The sequence below is a fragment of the Cotesia typhae genome, unplaced genomic scaffold, assembly GCF_013202065.1.
Source record: "Cotesia typhae breed Kobodo isofemale line unplaced genomic scaffold, CoteBio_Ctyphae contig_27, whole genome shotgun sequence".
NCBI lineage: Eukaryota > Metazoa > Arthropoda > Insecta > Hymenoptera > Braconidae > Cotesia > Cotesia typhae.
In genome coordinates, this window is record NW_027423733.1 from 798324 (window position 1) to 825604 (window position 27281).

Genomic DNA, 27281 nt, shown 5'->3' on the forward strand with positions numbered 1-27281 from the left:
TCCTTGATTTTTGAAAAAAAAAAAAAAAAAAAAAAAAAAAAACAACATCTTCCTAAAAATTCTAGAATCTTTAAAGATTAGTACAAGGTTTTGACAAAAAAAAATTGAGCTAAAATTTTAACTGCGAACTTTATTGTTAACGATTCTCTAAAATTCAAAACTTGACAAATTTGACATTTTTAAAAATGTTTTCTCAAAACATTTTTTCTTTATTAGCCCTAAGTGTCGCCTTTCAAACAAAGAAAAGGCCATTCCTATATCTTTATAAGAGCATTCGAGATATTACAAAAATAAAATTGAAGAACTAGAAAAATTAAAATGTTTTGAATTCGTATATTTTTTTGAAAAAAATTTTGCTATTTTTTTTTTCGGCAAAACTTCGTTGTATAATAACAGAAAACTTCTGACTAAAATTTGTTCAAATAAAAAGAGCTAGATTCCAACTATTTATCGATCTAACTATATATATATATATATATATATATATATATATATATATATATATATATATATATATATATATATATATATATATATATATATATACACTACTGGAAAAAATTAAGGGATCAAAAAAAAATTCCAAATTTTTCGATAGTTTTCAACAGCCCGTAACATTGAGAGAAATGGTCGTACAGGAAATAAAAAAAAAGGAAATTGTAGCTCTAAGTGTCTAGTTTTTGGATTAGAACTTCAAAATTTTGTAGCCTCCGCGGTTTCTGAGTAATCGTAGAAAAACCAGCAACAAAAAAATTCTCAAAATTTTTTTAGTTTTTTTTTTTGGTCTACGGGCGTGGAAAAAATTTTTTTAGCTTAACCACCATAAGAATCGGATACTTTGTTTATTTAGCTTTAATTTCTTTTTTTAAACACCCTGATACGTCCTCTCCTCGCTGAGATATCGGTCTTCAAATGGAAAAGGATCTTTTTGTCTTTGATTATCGATATCTCAGCAACCAATGATCGCACAGAAAGTTAAAGGTGGGTTTCAAGAACTTGAATAAATTCCCCTTAACGACGGTCCATTGTTTTTCCGAAAAAAAATTTTTTCTTTCCGTCACATGAATTTGAAAATGCAACAAAAAAAGGGCTTGTAGTGGTTTTTTGGAAAATCAAGCGCTGGATCGAAAATATTGAGGAAACCACTAATGTTAAGTGTGCCTTTTACAGTTCAATATGTCCACAAAAACCCTACAAAGAATCAAATTAATCCAGCCAGCCGTTTTTTTGTTTCACTTGATCGAATTTTTGAAAAAATTAAAGGATCACGTTTTTTGCTTTGAAAAGCTCATAATTTTTAAAATTGAGAAAAAAAATGGTTTTTTCGAGCTTTTTCCACATTTTCGTTCCAAAAAGTGCTTAAATTTTCAAAAAAAAAAAATTAAAAAAAAAAAATTTTAAAAAAAAAAATTTTTTCGAAAAAAAAAAAATTTTTTTGGAAAAATTTTTTTTTTTAACAAGTTAAGGAAACTCAAAAAACCATCGCCCAATGATTTTTATCACCTTTCCACCGCTGCATTCCTTGATTCTACTGATCTCCTTTTAATTAAATTAATAAAAAAAGTTAATACCCCCAATCGAATTTCGATTTTTTCATACGCTTTTCGGAGTTTTTTTTTCTTTTCTTTTTGTGAATCCTTAGCAAATCGCTTCATTCAACAGTTTTTTCAAAACTAATCCCTCTGCGCTAAAAAAATTTTTTTAATTTTTTGGTCAAAATTGAAAATTTCTGACTTTTGATTCTTAATCATGGTTAGACGACATTTATCGGAGGTGGAAGTCGCTCGGTTAGTGACTCTTATCGACGAAGGTTACACTCAACATGCAGTTGCTATCCGGATGGGTGTAAGTCAATCTGTCGTATCTCGAGCTTATACCAGATACCAAGAGACGAATCAATATCATCGTCGCCCCGGACAAGGTCGCCATCGAGTCACTAATGCCCGCGATGATCGAACAATTGTTAGAGAAGTTCGACGACAACCTTTCGTCAATGCGAATATTGTCGCTCGAAACTTCCCCAATCGCAGACAACAGCAACAACAACAGCAACAGCGACGACGGCATCAAGTGCGAAACATTTGCTCTCGAACAATCATCAACCGTCTTCGTGAAACTGGGTTACACGCACGACATCCTAATCGTGTACCCCTGTTGACAGCAAGACATCGTCGAGCTCGTTTAGCGTATGCTTACGATCATCGAAATTGGAACTTGAGGGAATGGACAAATGTTTTATTCACTGATGAGTCTCGTTTTAATCTGTATGGCAACAATCGACGTCCTCTCGTTTGGCGCCGTCGTGGAGAACGTTTTCGCCAGAACTTTGTCCGTCCAGTCGTTGCCTACGGCGGTGGATCAGTTATGGTGTGGGGCGGCGTTTCACGAAATTGGAGAACACCTTTGGTAATTGTACGCGAAAATTTGACAGCTAGACGTTACATCAACCAAATTTTAAGACCCATTGTTCTGCGGAGACGACAACATCTGAGGTCGTTCATATTGATGCAAGATAATGCACGTCCACACACAGCCAACATTACCCGGCGCTTCTTTGAGCGGCATGACATCACATTGTTGCGACACCCAGCAATGAGTCCAGATCTCAACCCCATAGAGCACGTTTGGGACATAATGGGCCGTCGGTTGCGCATAGAGTATCCAAATTTGCAGAACTTAGCTGCTTTGGAGCGCGCGCTTCAGCACATTTGGAATACCATTCCGCAGCCTCAAATTACCGTCTGCATAAACATGGCTGAACGTTTGAAAGCCGTTATTGAAAACAGGGGTGGTAATACCCGGTATTGAACCAACAAAAACCTTCAGAGAATGAGTTTGGAGTCATTAAATACGGTTGAACTGACGAGCCACCGGGTCTCAATTCTCCTGAAATACCACACACACACACACACACACACACACACACACACACACACACACACACACACACACACACACACACACACACACACACACACACACACACACACACACACACACACACACACACACACACACACACACACACACACACACACACACACACACACACACCGAAGCGTAAATCCGACCGCGCGACCTCCACGTGGTACGCTTTGGATAACGCTAATGCCGGCGGTAATTGTTTTCTTAAACTTTTCAAGAAAAAATTTCAAAAAAATTTTTTTAATTTTTTTTTTTTTTTCAATTTAAGCACTTTCTGGAACAAAAATGTGGAAAAAGCTCGAAAAAACAATTTTTTTTCTCATTTTTAAAAATTATGAGCTTTTCAGAGCAAAAAACGTGATCCTTTAATTTTTTCAAAAATTCGATCAAGTGAAACAAAAAAACGGCTGGCTGGATTAATTTGATTCTTTGTAGGGTTTTTGTGGACATATTGAACTGTAAAAGGCACACTTAACATTTGTGGTTTCCTCAATATTTTCGATCCAGCGCTTGATTTTCAAAAAAACCACTAAAAGCCCTTTTTTTGTTGCATTTTCAAATTCATGTGACGGAATGAAAAAATTTTTTTTCGAAAAAACAATGGACAGTCGTTAAGGGGAATTCATTCAAGTTCTTGAAACCCACCTTTAACTTTCTGTGCGATCATTGGTTGCTGAGATATCGATAATCAAAGACAAAAAGATCCTTTTCCATTTGAAGACCGATATCTCAGCGAGGAGTGGACGTATCAGGGTGTTTAAAAAAAGAAATTAAAGCTAAATGAACAAAGTATCTGATCCTTATGGTGGTTAAGCTAAAAAAATTTTTTCCACGCCCGTAGACCAAAAAAAAAACTAAAAAAATTTTGAGAATTTTTTTGTTGCTGGTTTTTCTACGATTACTCGGAAACCGCGGAGGCTACAAAATTTTGAAGTTCTAATTCAAAAACTAGACACTTGGAGCTACAATTTGCTTTTTTTTTATTTCCTGTACGACCATTTTTCTCAAAGTTACGGCCTGTTGAAAACTACCGAAAAATTTGGAATTTTTTTTTGATCCCTTAATTTTTTCCAGTAGTGTATATATTGTAACAGTTTTACCTGCTCAGTTTGGCCCCTAATGAATTTTATAAATAAACAACAAAACTAACAAACAATATAATTATCAGGGCGCCACCAGGATTTTTAATCACGGTTCCTGGAACTGGTCCAGAGCTGAGAAATCTTATCTTAGGGTAGAGAGAGTGGAGGAAGGTGCTGCTGAATAATAAATAATTAATTAACAAGTTTGATCAATATTTATTAACAATAAAAAGAAAACTTAACAGTGTTTTGACTTAAAACAAGTTAACAAAATTCATTCACTCACACACTATCCACACTTAACAATATCCTTATTCTCGACGAGCCCCTTTCGGCGTCTACCCGTTTAACTAAAGCTATAATCACCTGCACAGAGACCAATCATATACCAGGATCGTTGACCCGGCTCACAGGAGTAACAGCCCAGTGACCAAACGTAGACCTAGATACTCTGCAACTCACACATAACCCACACTTGTCTCACACTAACACTACTGATTTGACTCTATTTGATTTTTATTTTATAAATTTTATTTCAACAAAATTGACTGTAATTAATTTTAGTTAAATATTTTAATTTAATTATTCAATCATTAGTAATTGGTGAAACTATAATTCCAAATTAATAATCAATTTCTAAATAACCGTGAACTAACTATTACAATTCTCAAAATTCCGATTGCTAATTTTAATTCTCTTAAAATACTAGATAGATTAAGATTCCTGAGTAACCCATTGTCATGGTCTTAATAATATAACAATAATTATTTAAAACAAGAGGCTTAATACCTTGAATTAACTTTGGATAATTAAATTAATCACAATATAAAATTATCATTCACTTAATTATAATATGCATATCAGGAATGTGGACTAGATAGGATCATAATAACAAATTACATTATTATTTCTGCGACGTTTCGGTCATTTATTAGATCTTCATCCGGCATCTGAAAATTACACAAATTAATAGCTAACAAAATAACATAACAATTGATACAATTCCAATATTTACCATAATACGAATTCTAACAATCACTATCTTACATTGCACAGTTGCCTTAGTCATATAAATCATCACAAAATTAACAAAATTGATAGATTCATTAATTATTCTTACTATTATCTCAGAAATATAGTACACACGACACTTATAAAATTGTTATTGCGTGGCAACAGTTAACTCGAATCTAAACTTTATGTACTATACCGCAAAGCATTCATCATACAAACTAGCGCTGCTTGTGTGAAATATTCGATTCAAATTCCATATATAAAATATAATTCCAAATACCTCAAATAAATTACTCTCGAAGGTCAGCATACTATATAAACAAAAACTTAAAGTTAAATTACTCCGTTAAGTCTGTAATACAAAATAAATTATTTTCTCCTAGTTGATTTATAATCCTTTAATATATCATTATATAAAATACTTAGATTGTTGGTGTCAGTTCTTTTATTCACAGTATCGTTTATTTTAATAAAAATCATTTCGCTATTGCGTTTCCACCAATTTTTTTCTTTATCTAAAATTTTTACCTCGTCAAACACAAAATTATGATGTTGGTCGAAATGATGTGATGCTAATGCCGTTTTGCTCTCTTTTACTATATTAATGGTTTTGCAATCATATATATGCTGTTTCACTCTATCCCCTAAATATTATTTGGTCTGTCCGATATAGCATAAGCCACATAAACAAGGTATTTTATATACTACCCCTGTTTGTTATTTATTTACTGGGTCTTTTAATTTAGAATAGACAGAACTTGCTCTCAAGGTATTATAGAATGCTAATCTCACATTTGTTCCTATAAAGCATCTATCTACTCTATGATAATTCTGCCATATACGGAAACCGATAATACTTAATGCTATTCTTTCTGCTAGCTGAACTGCATGTTTTATTTTTCAAGTTCTCTTTGAACCTGTTTATAACACTATCTACTAGTGGCATATCATAGTTATTATTCAACAGCATACTACGAATCTTCTTAAAATTATCTTCATAAAAGTCACTACTACATAACCTTGATATTCTATTCAGTAGGCCTTTAACCATCCCTATTTTTTGAGATCGAGGATGATTTGAATTCCAATTTAATAGTCGACCTGAACTGATGGGTTTTATAAACCAATCAGTTATCAGCTTACCATCTGATATTTTAACTAATACATCTAAAAAAGACAAGCTGTTATCTTTTTCTACTTCCATGGTAAATTGTATATTATTATCGAAACTATTAACACAAGTTCAAAATTATTAACACAAGTTTATTGTTGTAAATTAATTAATTATAACTAATTTTTCCTGTGACCTTTTGACTCAGAATAATCAAATTTCTTGGACTTAATCCCAAAAATTACTAAATTTATAATTATAAAATAATTTTACAATATATAATATTTTCAGTAATAATTCCTAATAAAATATTATCAACAATTTTCTAATAGTTTTATCGATTATAAAAATAATCGAAGCTTTAAGGTCACAGGAAGTTTACCTGACTATTCCCGCGATTTTGTCACCATGTCTTTATGCGTATGTGTGTTTATTTTTTTTTTTTTTTTTTTACTATCAAAATACATTTACGTATGCCAGGACTAGGTGTTTGCCTGAGTATGTCGGACTCAGAACTCAATATTATTTTGCAACAATACTGACTCAACATTCTCCTCTCTCCTATCTCTATAGGTTTGACGGGGAAGACTGGATCGGAACCGCGTTAGCATTACTTCAATCCAGTCTACGTTGCGTCTCACTGCGCCTGCTTCTGGTTTCTACTGGTTACTGGTCCCTTTCTGCGGTTATTTCTTTCAAAAGGCGCTGCGCATATGCTGCGACAGCTAACAAATTTTCGTCTTTTTTTATCATGCAGGTTACCAAGTTCTCAGGGGAGATTGTGGTGTTAGTGATTTCTTCGGTGCTGCTTTTGTAGTCCTTCCACCGGTAACACTCGAAGAACGTGAGTTCAGTGTTGTCAATTTTGTCTGGGCAGTATTTGCACGTTGGCGTGCTGTGCAAGCCCATATTGAACAGATAGAGATTAAACTGCCCATATCCTGTGAATAGCTAAGTCAGGAAGAAGTCCGTGTCCCCGTGTTTTCAAGAAAGCCAGCCGTCTATGTTTGGGATCAGGCACGCCGTCCATCTGCTCGTTCCTTCCGATGTTCATCGTTGTTGCCACTGTTGCTGCGTTTCCGCCTTTATTCTCGTTCTTGCGTCTATTATGTTTTCGTCACGGTTTTTAGTGTCACAGAGTTTTGCTCTCTCAAACGCTAGTAAGTCAATGGGCGCGGCTCCCACAATGACTAACACAGCCGCCTCGGAAACCGTTCGGTAGGCGCAAGCAACCCGAAAAGCGCCTAGCCGCTGAATTGCCGCTATCGTTCGCTGGTAGGTATTTTGCTTTAATATGTCTGCCCATATTTCTGCTCCAGAAAGCAGTACCGAGTGGACCGCTTCCAGAAGAAGTCTTGTCTTTCTGGTTCTTGGTCCCATAGTGTTCATCATGATTCTTGCTAGGCTAGATAGCGTCTTGCTGGCTTTCTTGCATGCACTATCGAGTTGTTCGCGAAAAGATAGTTTCTCATCTATCATTACCCCTAGATAGCACAGGGCCCTTGTTCACGTCAGAGTTGTTCCTCCCATGTCCACCACGAATGGTTTTAGGAACCATTTTGACGTGTCAAAACGACCATCTCGATTTTCTATTTGGCGAGTTTCAGGTGATGTATATCAAGCCAGGTCTCGACGGCGTCAATGGTTTCCCGAACCTGTAGTTCGGTCTCTTCTACGCTGTCTACGACTATCGTGGCCGCAACGTTGTAAGCCCGCTAGCTCTACTTGCATTGGTAACAGGATTTCAAGAAGCTCGTCATAGTCTGCGTTCCATAGATCGGACCCCATTATTGAACCTTGCGGTATGCCAGCCGCTGTGGCGTATTCTTATGGGTCTTCCGTAGTTTCCGCTATTAGCATTTTTTCGTCCAGGTAGTTGTCTACTAGTGTCAGATTCTCTAGCTCTGTGTCAAATTTGTGCTCCAGAACGTCTAAAATATCTCCCTAATTTGCGCTATTAAAGGCATTGTTGACATCTAGCGTGAGCCGAAGACATACTTTATGAGCTTTCAGGCTACCGGATCATGCTTGTTTTGCTGTCTTTATGACTTTCTCGATCGCTCCGACTGTCAAACGACCTTTCCGGAACCCACGTTGGTTGGAGGCGAAGCCTCCGGCACAGTCGATGTCGTTACGGAGTCTTCCTTGTATGAGCTTTTCGAGCAGTTTTCCAGCAATGTCCAGCATGCAGAGTAGTCTAAACGACGAAGGTGTTATGGGGGTTTCCTTACTTTTGTCTAAGAGAAGCAATCTCTGCCGCTTCCAGACCGCAGGAAACGTGCCAGTTGCCAAGCATGCATTATAAGTGTTCAGAAGTATGTCTGGGTATTCCAGGTCTTCAGTCCTGATCACCGACCTCGGGATGCCATTAGGGCCAAGTATCTTTCCTGTCTTGAGAGACTTTGCCGCGTTTTGCAGCTCCGTAGTTGTAAAAGGTGTTGGTTCACAATCTTTGCCGTAATGTCTTTTCTCTCGCGGCGGGTGTTTAGGAAAAAGCTCCACTACAATGTTGCCCAGTAAGGCAGGAAACTTCGGCGTTTCTAGTGAAGCCTTTTCAAGTCGTTTGGTGACAATTTGGTAGGCTTTACCCCAGATGTCATTATCAACATCGTTACAAATCTCTTTCTACAACATCGCTTTTCTTGCTTTGATGACTTGGCTTAGCGTCTTTTTGGCCTGCTTGTACTCGTTTGAATATAATTCCTGGCTTAAGGAGCGTTTCGCGGCTCACGTCACGAACATGATATCGAAGATAGATTCCTGGTATCCTGGTCTTCTAATAGGCGTAGGGCTTCCGGTGTTCAGCAGTATGAGATCGAGTCTTGCTGCTAAGTCTGCTACTTCGTTTTCTCTGGTATCAGAAAAGTCAGCACCCCATTCAGCTGATTTAACGTTGAAATGACCAGTTACGATGACTTCGCCGTCCAGCTTACCGATGGTATCTTCTATGTATTGCCAACTTCTGGCGAAACACACTAATCCCTTCGTTGGGTAGAAGGTAGACACTCATTAAGTAGGTCGTGGAAGTCTCAATACAGACGAAGCCTGTTTCGCTTCCATCATTGTTGACAGTAACCTTCTTCGAGTTTGCTATCTAGATCGCTGCTGTGCCAGACTTATCTACGAACCACGTTTTTCCTTTGATGTTTAGATATTGCTTGCAGATAAGACAGATGTAGATTTTATCTTCAAAGACGCGCTGGCGCAGCAGGTTTTGCGCCAAAGCGCACATATTCAAGTTGCTTTGCAGTATGCGTGTCATTTCTGCCTTCTCGTATGTGTGTGTGTGTGTGTGAGCCTCTCATAACTTTTGAATGGTTTAACCGATTTGATCGCAGTTGATGCTATTCAAAAGGGCTAGACCAAACTTAGATTTTCATTTCAATTTGAACCGATTCGAATGGGTAGATTTTGAAAAATCTCATAAAAACTACAAAAAAAAAATTTTTTTTTTAATTCGGTTTTTTTGAGATAACTTTTAACTGCCTTTACAGATAGATTCCAACAACTAATCAACTTTTCACTGTAAAAAACCACGATAGTTGGCTCCCAGAACGTCGAAATCGGTTTATTCGTTCAAGAATAATTTGAAAAAAAGTGCTTTTTACACATAATTCTGACATTTCTTATCAGATCGTTTTTAATGTAATAAAATAAATATAGAAGCTCAAAAAACCACATCAATTGCCGCAAAGAACGTGACAATCGGTTGATTGTTTCGAGAGATACCGTTGATGAAAAATTTGCGAACAAGTTTTTTTTTTCATCTAACTCCGATGTTTCTTTTTGGATCTTTTTCGATGTGATCAAATAATTATAAGAGCTTTAATAGCTTTGTCTATTGCCGTCAAGAACTTAAAAATTTGATCGATTGGTTCGAGAGGTATTGTTGATGAAAAATTTGGAAGCTAGTGTTTCTTCTTCATAACTTCTACATTTCTTTTCGAATCACATTTTGTACTAAGAAACTGCGTCGAATGTCACCGACCATGTTAGAGTCGAACAAGGCGTTTAAAAATTAAAGCTACTTAAAAATTTGAGGGTAAAAATTGAGCTCGACGAGCTCAAAAAATGAATAGATTTTTTAGCGTTACGCTCGAAAATAAGCGGGAAGTTTCAGGAATGGCCTGCAGGATCAATGATTTTCCTAATTTTTCTATTATTTTTTGTCGAATGTCATGGGCCAGACTTGAAAATTAACTATGGCCCAATCCTAGTTACCAGGCATGGGCTGAACTTGGAAATTAATTGTGGCCCAACCCTGGTAACCAGGCATGGGCCAATCCTGGTAACCAGGCATGAGCCAATCCTGGTAACCAGGCTTGGGTCAGCGTTATCATTAACTCATACCAGACTTTCACATAGTTGAGCCAGACCTGGGCAACCCTGATCCCACCATACTTTCTCACATCGGGGGAAGCTTTAACATTATCATTATTAGCCATAAAATTATGCATAAAACAAAAATTCCCCGGGCTTAGGTAAAATGACCTAGTGGCCAAACGTTCAATGTCTCTCGCTAGAAGATGTTTCTGGACAACACCTCGAGTTTACAAAGTTAGAAGACCGCTTAACCTCTTAGAACCGACTTTATTTTCGACAAGCTCTTCTTCCTGGGTGTAGGAATATTCAAATACTAGCTTACTTAAGCAAAATTGACTGAAACGAGGAACAGTGTGATTGGAACGAAATTAGATTGACGGAAATAAAATATGTAAATTTAGCAAAATTTAAGTTACTGTATAAAATACTTACACAAAACTAAATGAACTCCAATTGATACACCCAAACTTTACGAACTAAACAAAAACTTTTATTTGATACTAAATTTATCTATCAGAAATTACTAAGACAATGGCCACAAAACACTTATGGAACATTGCCTCTTCTGTCGCAATTCCAGATGGCGATGACGTCATTTTTTGATAAGGCTTTCCATGAGTACGCTTTTTTTGTTGTAGTACGCTGGGCCCGTCTTCGTTGGTGACTGACTTACTTACTCTTAACACTCAAGAAAATATTTTGCGGTCCAATTGCTCGCTCGTAGACTAATTTTATCAAGAACTCCCCACCAAATGGCTGCCAGTGCCAACGTATGCCTGAAAATTAAACTGACGAAGGCCAGTACACTAAGTTTCTCCACGAGCACGAGTGTATACAAATGCACTGTTACCTATAGGGGAATTAATCATGCAGTGATATTTAACTTGCACACCGGAACACACCACCATCCTTCGGTTTGAATTTAGAGAACTTATCAGCTCCATACATGTAAAAAAATTTTAATCGAACAATACAGAGGAGAGCTTATCTTGTGTGAGACAAGTTTCTGTTAGGGCTACTATGCGACCTCAATTAACTCAATGTTGTCTATAGTTAACTCAGATTTACATACCTCTTGCGTTTCACCAACATATAGTTAGTGATTAATTTTTGTTACGATTATGGGAACGCCTTTTCCTAGAACTATGCAGATGTTCTCTTCTCCTGATAATTTGCGCTGATCCAACTCTATCTCCAGTTCTGCCGTGAGTAAGGTTAACTTAGAATGTAATACGAACTCGGAGAAAATTATTTAAATCAGAATTTTAGAATTAGTTAGTTGTCACGAAAACAAAAAAAATTGCATAACAAATAGTTATGATTATCGCTTCGAATCTGAAACTGAAATCTGAGAGTGTAATTTTTCCAGTTTTATACATGAAGGGCCACGTTAAATTACATGATGCTATGTTTTCGTTTTTTTTCTCTTTTCTGTGTAGATCTACCAAAAAAAATAATTGAAAAAAAAACCCAAAATTTTCGGATAAGATTTACTTTGACCTTAAATAACTTTTAAAGTAACAAACAAATTAAAAAATCGTTAGAAATTTTTTTTGTAGAGCGTTTAATTTTCTATAACAATACACTAACGCATCCTCTATATGATCTTCAGTCAGTAAGTTACAAAAATCAGAAGAAGCAAAAAAAATTATTCTACGTCATTGTCATGGTAAATCGAAAATATGATGTGGAACATCTAAACATCAGAATTAAAAGATCATTGTGAATAGGCTCATTTTTATACCTGAACAGTATTCTTAGCGTAATCTGAAAAAACAAAAAAAAAACTTTTTCTTCAATTACTTTAATGTATGTCTATCTTCTCAGCTATATATAATCATAAATAATTATTATAAATTATTGTGAATAATTTAATCAATTTTTTCTTAATACCAGTTAATTGTATTACGTTTCCTGAGTCATGTAAGCATCTACTTTACACTTGTTCTCACTTCTTGCAGTACTAAATTGGCGCATAACCTCTACATATCAATATAGTGATCAAACTTCTTTTATAACGTGCTTATTGCCAATACAAGTAGTAACAAAACACCGTCCATCTTCTTATTGTAAATTTAATGGTAGCTGATGATATTGATATATTTATGAAGTGAGAATGGACAAAAGTGATTAATTGAAAAAAAAAAATTGTTATTATATCATGACCGATTGATAAATTATAAAAGAATTTTTTAAACCAAGTTATAACTAAGGTTTCTTATCTTTGATTCAGTCCGTAAATATCAGATTGTCACTACTCATTCGGAGCTTTTAAAAATATCAACATTAATTCATTAAATGAGGATATGACCTAAAAACAGGACGCAGAAATAATAATGATTGTTTACAAAGTGAATTGATAAAATGCAGGCTGCTCTTTTAATTAGACGTGATAAACAGCGTAGAAAAGCAGCTGGATTTAGAGAGTTGCCATCCAACTTAGCAACAAGACTTATCCCACCGCTTCCACGTTATCCCCCAAGATCATACGCTTACGGGGTGAGTAAATAAATGATAGTGAGAAAATTAAAATAATTTGAAAAAGAACAATCAATAATAGTAGACAACTCAAAGTTGTTAGTATAATGAAATTTAAATACTACTGCATGTTATCTAATGAATAAATTATGTTTGCTGCTACTATCATTAGCATTGTTCCATACAATTAATCTTCTAATTTTTAAATGAAAATCTCTTTTATTTCAATGTATATCCATGAAATATTTCGATTCATCTCTTGATCGATACCACACTATATTTTTTTAAGATTAAATTGTTTTTTATATAAATAATAAAAAGATACTGCAATCAACTTTTATCGTGGATTAATGTAATGTCACAGAAAATTGAGCAATCGAAAAATGATATAAATTTGTTGAAATGAGTGAAAAAAACATAGATTGTTGCTATGAGTTAATTATTGTAACGAGGGATAAGGTATCGTAGCTACTAGCTTATGACAATGAAACATTACAAATAGAATCATTTAAAAATAGAAATATACATATGTTTATTTGCAAAGTTCATTATTTTTTCTTCCGTTTACTTCATGCAAAGTACCGATGAAATTTAATCTTTAAAAATCGAAAGCTAAAGGCACCCCATGGGGCCTCATCGGGCAAGGGTCTCGTCCGAGATTTAGGAAAACAGGACTCACGCCTAATGAGTCATGCTTGGCCGTGTTGTAGGTGAACTGGAATTCATAGATGAATTTATCCCAATCTCGATGGTCTTCACCGAAGTAACTCATGATCATCGTCTTGATGTTCCTGTTCACGCGTTCAACTGGGCTTGCCTGCGGATGATGCGGCGGCGTGTTCAAATGCTGGATGCCACATTCTCTCAGGAAGGCGCCAGCTTCCCTGTTGGCGAACTCCTTTCCGTTATCAGTCCGAAGCACATTAGGCATGCACCAGCGGTTGATGATCGACTGGTGTAGGCTTCAAGCAACGGTTTTCCCAGTGGCTGAACGAATCGGGACACATTCGATCCGCTATTCGGGTTTTACCTCCCTGCAGGTTGGGCAGTTGTTGATGTAGTCTCGGTCATCGTACAACATATGTGGCTAATAATAAAACGCACATGCCCTTTCGTACATCTTGTCCACCCCTAGATGACCAGCTTGGGGATCGTCGTGTACTTGTTCCAAGACAATCGGTTTGTCATTGGTGTAAGCGACCAGCTTCCATCGTTGGTCGTCGTTGCCTAGAACATCCTTTAACCTTAACTCGCGCTTGCCATAGAGCTGACCACTCTCGTATTTATAGCCAGGGATGGCTATAGAATCATCTGCGAGGACGAGACATTTCTCATTATACCAATCGTCGACTATCTCGTCTTCCAGCGCACCTAGCTCATCAAATTCAGGTTCTATTTCCTCATAAAGTTATGACAGCGCGTCCGGCGCTTCGTTTTCTGACCCACGATGATATACCAGCTCAATGTCATAGCCTGACAGCTCCAGAGCCCACCTCACTAACTTCCCAGAGTGGTGTTATAACTCAGGATCTCTGGTATTCATCAGTCACCGAAGACTAGCATGGTCGGTCAAAACCTTGAAATGGAACCCTTCGGTGTACGGACGAAACTTTTTGACAGTCCAGACTACCGCGAGATACTCTTTCCCGGTAGTACCGTAGTTCCTCTCGGCTGTTGTCAACGCCTTGCCGGCACAATCAATCAAGATCTTCTTGTCGTCGCTTTTTTGGACCAACACTGTCCCGAGGCCACTCTGACTTACGTCGGTGTACAGAATGAATGAGAATTCGTAATCCGGGATAGCCAACACCGATAATTTTGCTAAGGCGTCTTTCATAGACTGAAAGGTGCTCTTCTCTACATCGGTCCATCGCCATTGAGCTGCCTGGAAGGTCAGGCGGTTCAACGGCTCGGCGATTTTCGTTATATCTTTTAAATGGTGAAGATACCAATTGATCATGCCATTGAAGCGGCAGATTTGCTTCACGGACTTAGGTGAAGGGTAGTCGAGGACCGGGGCGATTTTCTCTAGATCAGGTCGTATTCTGTCTTTATTCAACAGGAAACCCAGGAACAAAGCCTGTGTCCAGCAGGAATGACTCTTCTTGACGTTAATAGTAAACCCAGCTTCTCTTAACCTGCGTAGGACCTCCCCGAGAACCTCTATGGGCTTAGGAAACTCCTTCTTAACAGTGGTTATGTCATCCAGGCAACAGTAGAAGAAAGGCCTTAAATCAACGGCGATGATACTGTCCATGATTCTCTAGAATCTGGCACTGGCATTGATCAACCCCATTGGTATCTGTTTGAATATGAACAGCCCTCGACTTAAGACCCAGAAAGTCGCATACTTCCGAATTTTTTCGAATAATCCAGCCTACCGATGGGGTGAATTGAAGTCAAACGTCGTTCGTAATAAGCCTCGCTCTTGCTCTCGAGAGTCTCAATCATATGAGGTGAACGATAGGTAGCCCTCTCGGTGTAAACATGTACGTCGCGGAAGTCGATACACATGCGATACTTCTCATTCGGATGCTTGGCTATCACAGATTGGCTACACCATTCAGAAGTCTTGCATGGTTCGATGACGTCATCTATTACTATTTGGTCCACAATCTCATGCATAGCTTACAAACTATCCGGTGAACGACGATAGGCTTTTTGTCTTACCGGCTTGGCGCCTTCATTCACGACAATCACGTGCTTTGCACGGTTCGTCTTGCCAATACCCACTGGCATCAAACTTCGTTGGTGCTCCAGCAGTCGCTGGAGCTGATCATTTTCGCCATCGCTCAACTCGCGAAGGGCAAAAAGATTATCGGGGTACCGAGGATCGGGTTCGCGTTCAAGAGGATGCCAATCACCATCGCGAATGCGCCAACGACTATTGTCCAGATCAAGTTGCATCTTGAAATGGTTGATAAAATTCATACCTATCAAATTGAGGATTTCTAACTTGGGAACATAATGGACCGGGAATCGAACGACTTTAATGCCGTTAAGCAACATCTCGAGATTAACCACGTCACCTCCCACTTCGGTGGTGTTATTGGTCATATTGTAACCAGGGTGTTTCGCCCGGGTCCAGTTGGTCACCCCTTTCCTCTGTGAAAAGGGCGCCACTGGGATTTTAGACATAGTGTTTTAGAAACCGGGGAAGCATGAGAGGGAAAAGACAAGGTCATGAGAAGTTCGAGAGGGCTGTAAATAACACTGAGAAAATTATTAAAACAAATAAAATTATTCATTCAATTCGACAATTATATTTAACAAATCTACAAAAATTAACTTACAAACTAACTTAATCGTGAGAACCTCTCACCTACGCAGGCACTACCACATAATCTCACAACTAAATATCAATTAACTCTATCCTTTTCTAAACCTCGTCAATCAGACGGAAAACCGTAAATTACCAAAATTTACCTCGTCAACGTGACGGACTACCACATAATAATATAAAATTACGTCAACCTGTCGGACTACCGACTACAATATCTCAATTACAATTAAAACCTTATTTCTGACTGTGCCCCCGACTCGAGCGTCTACGAATTGGTTTCCTAACTTATTCTGTTCTACCCCCGACTCGGGCGTCTATACAACGTTTCTAAGTGACTCACTAAATTCCATATAAAATCTCCACCGGACGTTAACTAAATTCACAATTTTCTCTAATTACTAAATTTCTCCGAATTACTAATCAACTGAATTTCTGAAATTCCATATTATCATAATTCACCTAATTTTAATACTACAATCCATTCAATATAACATACCGATTCACTAATTTAATTCATTGCTAAATTTATTAACCAAAATTTCTTAAATAAATTCATTAACCAAATGTTCTTAACTAAACTCATGAATCAAATCCTCCTACTAAATTCATTACCTAATTTTTTCTTAACTAAATTCCTCGACCAAATAAATTCATTAACTAAATTAAGTTCAGCCCAACAGTCTAAAATTAATTTTACAAAATTCCAAATTTCAAATACACAAATTTTACAATCCTCAATAAATTTTTAAACTACATAGAATTCTAGACTGACTTTCATTATCTAAATTATACAATTATTTATAGTATTTCAAATTTTATCAAGATAATTTTAACTAAACAATTTATCGTAACTCACAGGCCGGTAACAAACTAACTAAATGACCTTAATGAAAAATTTACGTATAAAAGAATCTACTCATATAAAAGTAACGCTTGAGACGGTCATGATCATTAATTTACAAAAATTAATTACAATTTTTCCAGCCTCTCAATTTACCAGAGATTCCAAGTCTCCAGTTGAATTATCTGGCTCTAAATAAAGGGTCTGCACATTCCAGCTTGTACATTGATTTCCTTCCTGGTGAATACTGAATCTCGATGACAAAATTATTACACAGCACTACACTGACTCAATTGTTTTTCTCAAAATAACTACTCTCTCTAAAAGCGGCACTGGCTCAAAAGAGTCGATGTCTCTCTTGTCAGCTCTTTTATAACCCTTGAACTCCAGGTTCTAGAACTTTCTAATTGTCATCCCCGCTTCATTTTTGGGGGCAGGAGTGGGGACATTCGATTTGCACGCCCGGTGATAAGTCGAAACTACTTGTCAAGATCGAAAGGTAAGGAAAAGCCCTTATTTACCGTGGTGTCGATAATATGGTCGATAACGACCATGGAAAGTTAGATTTTTCCTGTTACAATATCAAACCTCGTGGGAGTCTGCTCGATAAATACACGAGTCCCAGACTTTATGATATCGACTGCTAAATCTCCAAACGCAGTTGTCTTAGCTCCACTATCGATTATAGCAATGCAAGATCTATCAGTGACTTTGGCAATGATCATAGGTCTCGCACATCAGCTGCGCAGCGACCAAAAGGAATTTTCCTGACTTGAACCATCGTCTGAGTCGACTGTTGGAGACTTAGCTCCGTGAAGGATGCCCAACTCCGTTGGCATTGTCTCAATGACGTCGATAGTTGCATCCAATTTGCACCTACCAACGTCTGCATTCTGTGCTGCATGGATCTCTACTTCAACCATGATGGTTTGCGGCTGACTATCATCATCATTATACTGGGCACAGCCGCCTCGTCCATTCTTTAGCTCGTGAGAAAGATCAAGCATTCAGGTAATTTCCAATGTCAGTAACCCCTAATCCTCAGGATCTGATACGACGCTACTTGCCCTTTGGTTTCTCCGCTTGTTTTCGAGTTTCGTACAGCGCAAAGGGGGAGTAAAAAACGGGGGAGTAAAAACTACGCAAAGGGGGAGTAAAAAATCGCACGATCTGACCACACTGATTGAAACGGTGGGTCGTCATCGACACCACCTCGGAATCAAAGGGTCGACTCCTATTCAATCTACCTAAATCAAAATATCACCTATCTCTACGTCTTAAACTCCACAATATCCTATGAAAAGACGAAATCATCGAAAATCCAATGCCCTGACCCCACGTTAGGCGCCACGTAACAAAAAATAATTATTTTAACGAAGGTTGATTTTTTTTTTCAGTTGATTCTAGTTGATATTTTTGAGGCGAAAAAATTAGATGATTAGATCAGAGAGAAAGGAGATTGAATAATTGTAAATGTGACGTGCAAGAATATTAAGTTGCAAGAAATTGTTCCCAATTAGTCGTCAATTAATAAGGAACAAAAGATATTTCAAATCCAAAATACTTAAACGTAATTAAGTATAAATGATAGTTAGTCATAACAATATTTCTTTTAAGTAGTCTCTTCTGTGATAAATGTTATTACTGAAATCACGAATATCAATTTATTCTATAATATGCGCTTGTCAACTGCTTTATTTATTTATTCGCTAGAGACGTTTGATTATTTTACTACTGGTGGGCCAGATTCTTTAAAGACAACACTAGCATAGGCTTTTAACTTCTTGCTAAGAAAATTAAAAATTTTCAAAAATCGAGGAGTTATTGGTTTTACCCCGTTTTACAAAAATCGAGTTTTCAACAGATCTCGACGTTTGAAGGTCCTAGGAAGCCATTTCGAGGATTCCCGAGAGGGTGCCACGCGCGCGCATGCGTGTGTGTGTGTGTGTGTGTGACCCTCTTATAGCTTTTGAACGGCTCGACCGATCGAAACGCGGTTGGTGGCATTCGATGAGGTTCCACCAAACTTAGATTTCTTGAAAATTTGAACTGATTCGGACTGGTAGATACGAAGAAATCTTAAAAACGACGTCGACTACCGTCAACTGTGTCAAATTCGGTTCACTCGTTCGGGAGATATCGTGAACGAAAGAAATCGTAAAAATAGAAAAAATTTAATTTTTTAATAAAAACCTCTCAAATTTCACATCTGATCAATTTATATCAAGATATTGATTATAGTACTTAAAAAACTGCATCGATTGCTGTACACTGCGTGAAAATCGGTTTAATAAATTAAAAGTTGTAGCAGTTTGAAAATGAAAAAATTAGGAAAACGGTTGACCCTAAAGGCCATCCCTGCAACTTCCCGCTAATTCCATACCTGAGCGCTTAAAATTGTACTTATGACATTTTTGAGATTTTTAAGCTCAAAATATAATTTATGTGATATTTTGAGCTCACTGAGTTCGAAGAGATAATATATTGATGCATTTGAGCTCTCCCAGCTCAAAACTCTGATAGAAGTTTTATAGAACACTATTTTTGGATTATTCAAATCGCAATAACTTTTGAATGGATCAATCGATTTCTACGCGGTTGGGTGCATTTGACGCAGTTTTATCATCCTCATAAGTGATTTTCAGGTTTTAATTGATCGAATCGAAAATTTCAGAATAATTAAAAAAAAACACTTTTTTTGCTGATCAGTTTTTGAAATTGATCGATGACGCGGTTTAAAAGTTATTCCAAGAAAACCGCTTTTCAGACAATTTTTATTTGTAGTTTTTTTGCAATTCCTCACAATCTACCTGTCCGAATCGGTTCAAATTTTTAGGAAATCTAAGTTTGGTCAAGCCCTTTCGAATGGCGCCAACCGCGATCAAATCGGTCAAGCCGTTTAAAAGTTATAAATGGGTTACACACACACACACACACACACACACACACACACACACACACACACACACACACACACACAAACACGCACACATACGGACATCATCGCGGGAATAGTCAGGGAAGCTTCCTAGGACCTCAAAACGTCAAGATCTGATGAGAACTCGATTTTCGAAAAACGGGGTGAAACCAATAACTTCCCGATTTTCGAAAATTTTAAATTTTCCTAGCGGGAAGTTAAAAAATCGTTTTTCATCAAACTTTTATTAGACTTTTGGGCTCGGAGAGCTCAAAAGTATCGAACAGCTTATTTTTAAGCTTGGCGAGCTCAAGATATGTCAATAAATTTTTCAACTCGAAGAGCTCAAAAACATCGCAAAAGCGGCAAAATTGCAAGCGCGTAATAACTGAACTTAGTGGGAAGTTGCAGGTTTAGGGTCAACCGTTTTCCTAATTTTTTTTTCACTACTTAATCTCAGAAGTTTCACTCTTTACGATTTCTCAAGATATCTTGTAATGATCTGATCATGATATAAATTTGTTAATTAATAAACCGTAAATAAGTATTGATTTGCACCTCTATAATTTATAGATAATAATTCCGACGCTTCGGATATATTCAAATTATATAATACGGTGATTCAATTTATATAATCAAAATTTTTTTGCGACATTTATTGTCTTAATTGTTTATACAATGTACAAAAAAAATAAACAATCAAACGTATTTTAGGCCTGAATTTATAGTATCCTTTAAGTACCTCAGAATTCTTTTAACATCTTTCCAGTCATCTTCGTTGGCATCTAATTGTTTTCTAGCTAAATAATGTACAGCAAAAGCAATATCTGGTCTAGTTCCATTTGCTAAGTACATAAGACTTCCAATTGCCTCTCTGTATGGAGCTTTTCTAGTTATTAGTAATTGTTCACATTTTGACGATACTGATTCTTCTAGTTTTCTTCTTTTGCATCTATTTTCAGTTTGTCTAGTAATCATTGGAGTGTTTTGAGGATTACAATCTGTCATCTTGAATCTATCTAAAATGCTTTCAATATAATTACTTTGATTTAATACGATGTATTTCTCTTGTCTATTTCTTTCTATTTCAATTCCAAGAAACTTTCTGGGTTCACCAAGAATTTTCATCTCAAAGTTCTTGCATAAGTGATTTCCAACTTCATCTAATTTTGTTTTATCATTACTAGCGGCTAAAATGTCATCTACATAAATTAGCAACACAACTATGATTCCATTTTTCCTCCAAGTATACAAACATGGTTCGTGTAAATCGTTTTCGAGACCAATTTCTTTTACCACTTGGTTAAATCTAATGTTCCTTTTCTTTGGACTTACCTTTAAGCCATACAATGATTTCTTTAATTTGAGTATCTTTGTTTGTTTTGTCTTTTCATCTATATCTAGACCGTAGGGTATCTTCATATAAATATCTACATCTAATTTTCCATAAAGGAATGCTGTTTTCACATCGTATTGACAAATTTCTAGGTCATATTTATTTACTATTGAGAGTAATGCTCGTATGAGTGATAGTCTAGACACTGGCGAGTATGTATCTTTTAAGTCATAGTCATTCTTGTCTTTGAAACCTCGACACACTAGTCGTGCTTTATAAAGTACATCTTTATTTACTTCTACTTTCCTTTTAAATACCCATCTTGAATCAATGATGTTTAATTTTCTTTCCGTTTTGCTTGCTTCTTCCAAATCTACGAATTCCCAGACATCATTTTTAGATATAGAATTCAGTTCATCCTTGATAGCTCTCATCCATTGACATCTTTCACTTGAATTACTTGCCTCATCATAGTTGATTGGTTCTTTGTTTAACGAAGTGATTAGACAATTTATCAGTTCTTGTTCATCCTTCTTTGATTGATCTTCTGACGCATTGACGCTTCTTACAAAGCTTATGTCTTCAATTAATTTTCTATCTTTATCCTTTTCAAATTCTAATTTTCTTATTATCTCACCTCTAGTACATGGTCTAATTTCTTCTGATGAATTCTTCTTTTCATTTAAGTGTTTAACATCTAGTGGATTTTTGCGGGGTCTTCTTCTTTTTCTTTGTTCTGGTTTCTCATTTTCTTCGTTGATTTGCTCTTCTAGATTGTTTGGTACATTTTCGTTTTACTTCCAACTAATTTCATATTCAGTTTCTTATATTTGTTTATTCTTATATACATCTTTGTAAACTAATTTTTCATTAAATCTAACATGTCTTGATTCTAGAAATTTTCTTGTATTTGGATGCCATAATAAGTATCCTATGGGTCTATATCCCACCATGACTGCTTTGATTGCTCTCTCGCTGAACTTGTGCTCTGGTTTTGGAATTCTAATATGTCCAATACATCCAAATCTTTTAATTTTGTCAAAATGACAATTTTCGTTTTTGTTAAACTTCATCAGTGGTACGTTGTAATCTATAGATTTGTGTGGCGTTCGGTTGTATGAATGCACTGCTGCATCTACTGCTAACTCCCACATACTCTTGGGTAAACCAGAATCTAGCATATAGGTTCTGACTTTTCTTTGTAGCGTAGCGTTGAATCGTTCTGATACTCCATTGTGTTCAGGAGTATATGGCGGAGTTAATTCCAATTCTATCTTTTCTTTTCTTAAGACATCTAAAAATTTTCCACCAGTAAACTCTGTTCCTTGATCCGATCTAACATAGCATACTTTCTCATCTTTACCAAGTAGATTTCTAGTAGATATGAGAAACTTTTCTAATGTTTCTCCTGATTCATCTTTAGTCTTTACTGCATATGCTCTAGCTAATCTAGAATAATCATCTATGTACACATTAATAAATCTTTTGTGTCCTGGGTATGAGGTTGGTTTTATCGGACCCATCGTGTCTGTATGTATTATTTGTAATTGTCTTGATGCTCTTTGTCTAATTTCTTTAAATGGTAATTTTTGCATCTTTGACATAATACATATTTCACAGTCTAAAATAGAATCATCAAATTTAACCTTCTCCAATTTATTATATACTTTCTGCAATTTCTTGAGATAGTTCAATGAAGCATGACCGAGTTTTAAATGCCATAGCATAGATTCATTTATTTTACTTGAGTCTGTTGTTCCTTGCTCTAATGAATTTGATATAAATAACTCTTCTAAATTCTTAATGTTCTCAATATCGTCTAACTTAATTGTATTTCTAGTTATTAAACTAGAATCCTAATTAAATACGTCCTTTTTTGAATTTTCAATGTGTTGTTTCATTTCTGGAGATGTTATCTCTTCTTCCTTTCTTCTAATTGAAGAATCCTTTAACTCTTCATTTTCTGATTCTCCCTCCTTCTTTGCAAATCTATTTCTATTTTATTTGTGTTATAGTCTTGGATCATCACAGCTTTACAGCGATAGGCGTTATATCCCCAGTCTGATTCATCTTCATTGCCTATGTAGTTCTTGACTTTGAAGTTCAATATCCAGTTGGGCTTTTCATATGTTCCTTCTAGTATCACTTCTTCTAGATTTTCACTAAATACTCGTAACAATTTATCATATAAATAAATCTTAAATCCTTTATATACTAATTTTCTTAATGATAATAAATTATCTGATACATCTTTAGCACTAATAACATTTGATAATTTGATTATCTTGTTATCTTGATTCGTATGAAGCAAAAGATCACCTTTTCCATCTATTAAAATATCAGCCGATTTATTCTTATTGGCACTCTTAATTACTTTGTTTTCACATCTTTCAAAATTACTTAATATTAAGCTATTCTTTACGATATGATCTGTTGCTCCTGAATCAGCAATAAATTTAATGTCGTCTATTAAAACTTCATTTAATTGTTTCTTACCTTGTTTTTCATCAGTCGTTCTTTTTGCACTAATGCCATCCCGTTTAAATGCATTTTGTGCTAAGTACTGATTATTCTTATTATAGTTTCTATCACGTCTATCATTCTTATATGGTTTAGAATTCACATTCTGTCTAGCTCTATGAGTTCCCTGTCTGTTTAGTTTACCTCAAAATTTGATATTATTATTATTTATAATCTTACGTTTGATTCTGCCATCCTTGCATTCTGAACCCTTATGAGACCTTATCTCCTGGCAGTAGTAACAGAACCATAGATCTTTCGATAGAGGACAATTTTCAATTTTACGACCGTGCTTGGCGCATCTGTGGCAGTTCTTCTTGCCGTCCACCTTGGCTGTTTGAGCCTTGATCGTCTCCTCCTCGTCGTTGGTCTTCCTTTCGGCTTCTAACTGTAGGATAAAAGATTTCATTTCATTTATTGTCATCTCTTTTGAATGGGACATTTTGATGAAATCTGCAGACATTAATTGAGGATTCATGGGGGTTATGGCTTGATAAAACGCAGCTCTAATTTCTTGCTCAGTTAATTGCTCCCCATCTCCGCAAGATTCATATTCTCTAATGATCTGGTCAAATCTTTCACAGAAATCATTGACCTTTTCATTCTTTTTCATCTTAATTGAATACAGTCTTTTTCTAACAAAGCTTGAAGTAAGATTTATTTGTTCTTTTCTACAATCTTTGATTTTCTTTAAGACCTCTACAGGTTCAGAAATATCGAGAATTTTCTTGTGGTAATCTTCATCTAAATGATTAATAATAATATCTCTAACCAGACATTTTCTTTTATGAATTATTGAATTTGGTAAATTATTTTCATTACTATTATTTTCATCTATTACATCTAATAAATCACAACTATTTAGTTCTGATTTTAAATAATTAAGCCAAATATTATAGTTTGATTTTTGAGTTAACTTGTATTCTCTTCTGATGTTAATCTTATTTTGATTTAATAGTAATGCATCTTTAACCAAATTCAATTCTATAGTAATGTTGTTATTTCCATTTGTAGCGTGTAACTGTGTTCTATCTGGGATATTAGGAACTATATGTGAATCTTTTACCTTCGTTGCTTTTATTTTAGCCTTTTCCCGATCTAGCTCGGCTCTGCGTCCATCTACCGTCATCTTAAGAGCTTTGACTAGTTCGTGAGTGACTTCCTCTAATCGTTTCGCAGCTCTATCGAGTTCTGCTGACATCTCGCGAGTCTGTTTGTTGGATTCGACCATCAGCATTTTCATGTCTTCAAATTCTTTGTTGCCAACCATCACCATTTTTTCACAGCTGACAATCTTGGCTTTGGTATTTTCGGTTTTGTATAAAATACCTTCATCTTTATCTGTAAACATATAATCTTAATTAGTATCTGGAATTTTGTTAACATCTAAGCATCTTAATGTCTAAATGGACCTCATCTAATTATTCTTAAACACTTTTATACTTCTTAGAGTGTATCTTCTAGTTTAGTTTACAGCTTCTAAATTATTCTATAGTCAATACTTACTTGTCGACTGGTCTGGTTTGACAGGTGTTGAGAAATTATTCATCTTAACCTGTAACTCTTGTTCCTCTTTATTCTCATCAGTTGTTTTTGATGGTCCTGCATTGTTTTTATCTGTCAAATGAATCAATCCCTTGTGGAATTGTGACAGACTATGGAGGGTATCCATATTTTTTCTCAATTTTGATTTTTAATATTGGATCTTGTCCAACATTCTCTAAATCAGATGATGTTTTCTAAAAACTTCCGTCGCTGTCATAGTCGACCAGTTGAGCCTTTTCTTCCTACTCTGACATCTACTTCGTATTTTATGAAACAGAATTTAAATTTAATTAATTATACATTTAATTAGCAATTTATCATCTAATTAATAATTTTCCATCTATCTGTTATTATTAATATTCTAAAATTCTATTCGTCTAATACCAGATACACTACATAATTAATTCTGTTTCGTGCTTCTAAATTAAAATGAACGCACTGCAATTCATTTCAATTTGAAACGCAAGATTGATTATCTACACAGCACCACCTCGAGTATGCACACCTATTCCCACGTACAGTTTCACGCACGGCAATGAAACAACGTTGAAGGCGGTTGATCACGCACACACTCGGGATACATTATGCAAACAAAACAACCTCACAAACTATAAGATACCTGATACCGAACGCAAGCATCACATGTCTCAAGTTACCGAAATATTTCTGATATGTATTTTATATTGATCAATATTTATGACATGTCAGTAGTATGGGGCACATCCTGCGAGACACAACAAACCCCCACTCCTCGGTCACTGGCGCCAGACCTTTTCCGCTCCCCCCCTGGTGTGAGGGGTTCGTGAGAGTGTAGGGTCTGGGCCTTTTGATTGACAGTTGTTAATTGATTTGGCGGAGGTGTTTGTCTCGGCATGGGGCAAGTTATTTTTTAAATGTAAGAGGGTAATAGAGATGCTAAGGATAGATGAATGTAGGTTGATCTTTGGGTCCTGTTCCTCGTTATCTTGGTATGTGGGGTAAACAGATGATGTGATAATTTTTCTAATTTTTAAAAATGTAGGAATATGAAAGATTGATGATTTTTTAAAACAAGTAAAATATTTCGTTTTTTTTTTTGTTTTTTATTTACCATTTTTCTTCATTCTCTCAGTCATACTTATAAAATTATTTTCTGTAGTACTATTAGTAATACAACTATTAAAAATATGTTGAATAATACGATTTATTTCTCGTAGTACAGATAATAATAAAACTAGTAAAAATATAAGTAATACTAATAATATGGATATGTCATTTAGTAAGAATTTTTTCTGTTTTCCATATTTATGATAATATTAGTCGGCGATGTCTTTTCCCTCAGTTGCACTGTAGTATAGGGTGTAGCGAGCTGATAACTGGTTATCAATTTCGTTGATTATTCGTTGTGCTAGATCCTCATGATGGTACAGTAACTCCCAAAAGAATGAAAAACCGAGGTCCCCAAGATTTGATTTGAATGATAGTGATCGTACGGAGTATTTATATAAATCGAGAAAATGTTTTTCAAAATACTTTAAAATGGTTACTAAATTTGGTGTTTCTCTAACGTTTGGTAGCAGATTTTTTAAAATATAGTTTGATATATTTTCTCCTACGGAGCTTATGTAGTCCAGAACAGGAAGTTGTTCAAGATGATCCATCCAATGATTTACACTTTGGGTGATACATTTTAATGTATTTACTGATTGACCAAGTAGGAAAATGCGAGAGTCTTGGTGACTCAGTATTATGCATCGTTCTTGTTTAAATTCAGAAAAGTCGATTCTTAGATCTTCGCACTGAATGGAGCAGAACTTTCGATAAAAGTTCCTGTTTACTTCTTCATGAAAATAGTTTGAAAATGTATCACATGAAGAACACAATTTTTTCCATTCATTTAAATTCAGTTGGATTAGGTTTCGTGGAT

The 27281-nt window shown here is 35.8% G+C and overlaps 2 protein-coding genes across 6 annotated transcripts in view; one reads left to right on the forward strand and one right to left on the reverse strand.

Moving 5' to 3' along the window:
- LOC141525843 (uncharacterized) overlaps positions 1-27281 on the forward strand; it is a 293402-nt gene that overhangs the window by 89145 nt on the left and 176976 nt on the right. The gene's annotated exons all lie outside the window — the stretch shown is intronic.
- On the reverse strand, positions 4046-26021 carry LOC141525845 (uncharacterized). 3 transcript variants are annotated; one of them, XM_074240515.1, is made up of 4 exons: positions 25337-26021; positions 24897-25171; positions 24011-24218; positions 4046-4957 (listed from the first exon to the last, which is right to left on the reverse strand). In XM_074240515.1, the coding sequence occupies exons 1-4, from the start codon at positions 25500-25502 to the stop codon at positions 4947-4949; spliced, it is 660 nt and encodes a 219-aa protein (XP_074096616.1). In that variant the 5' UTR covers positions 25503-26021; the 3' UTR covers positions 4046-4946. The 3 variants fall into 3 exon arrangements, with proteins under 3 accessions (XP_074096616.1, XP_074096615.1, XP_074096614.1); XM_074240514.1 differs by lacking the exon at positions 4046-4957 and adding an exon at positions 10279-12222; XM_074240513.1 differs by lacking the exon at positions 4046-4957 and having other exon boundaries at positions 23591-24218.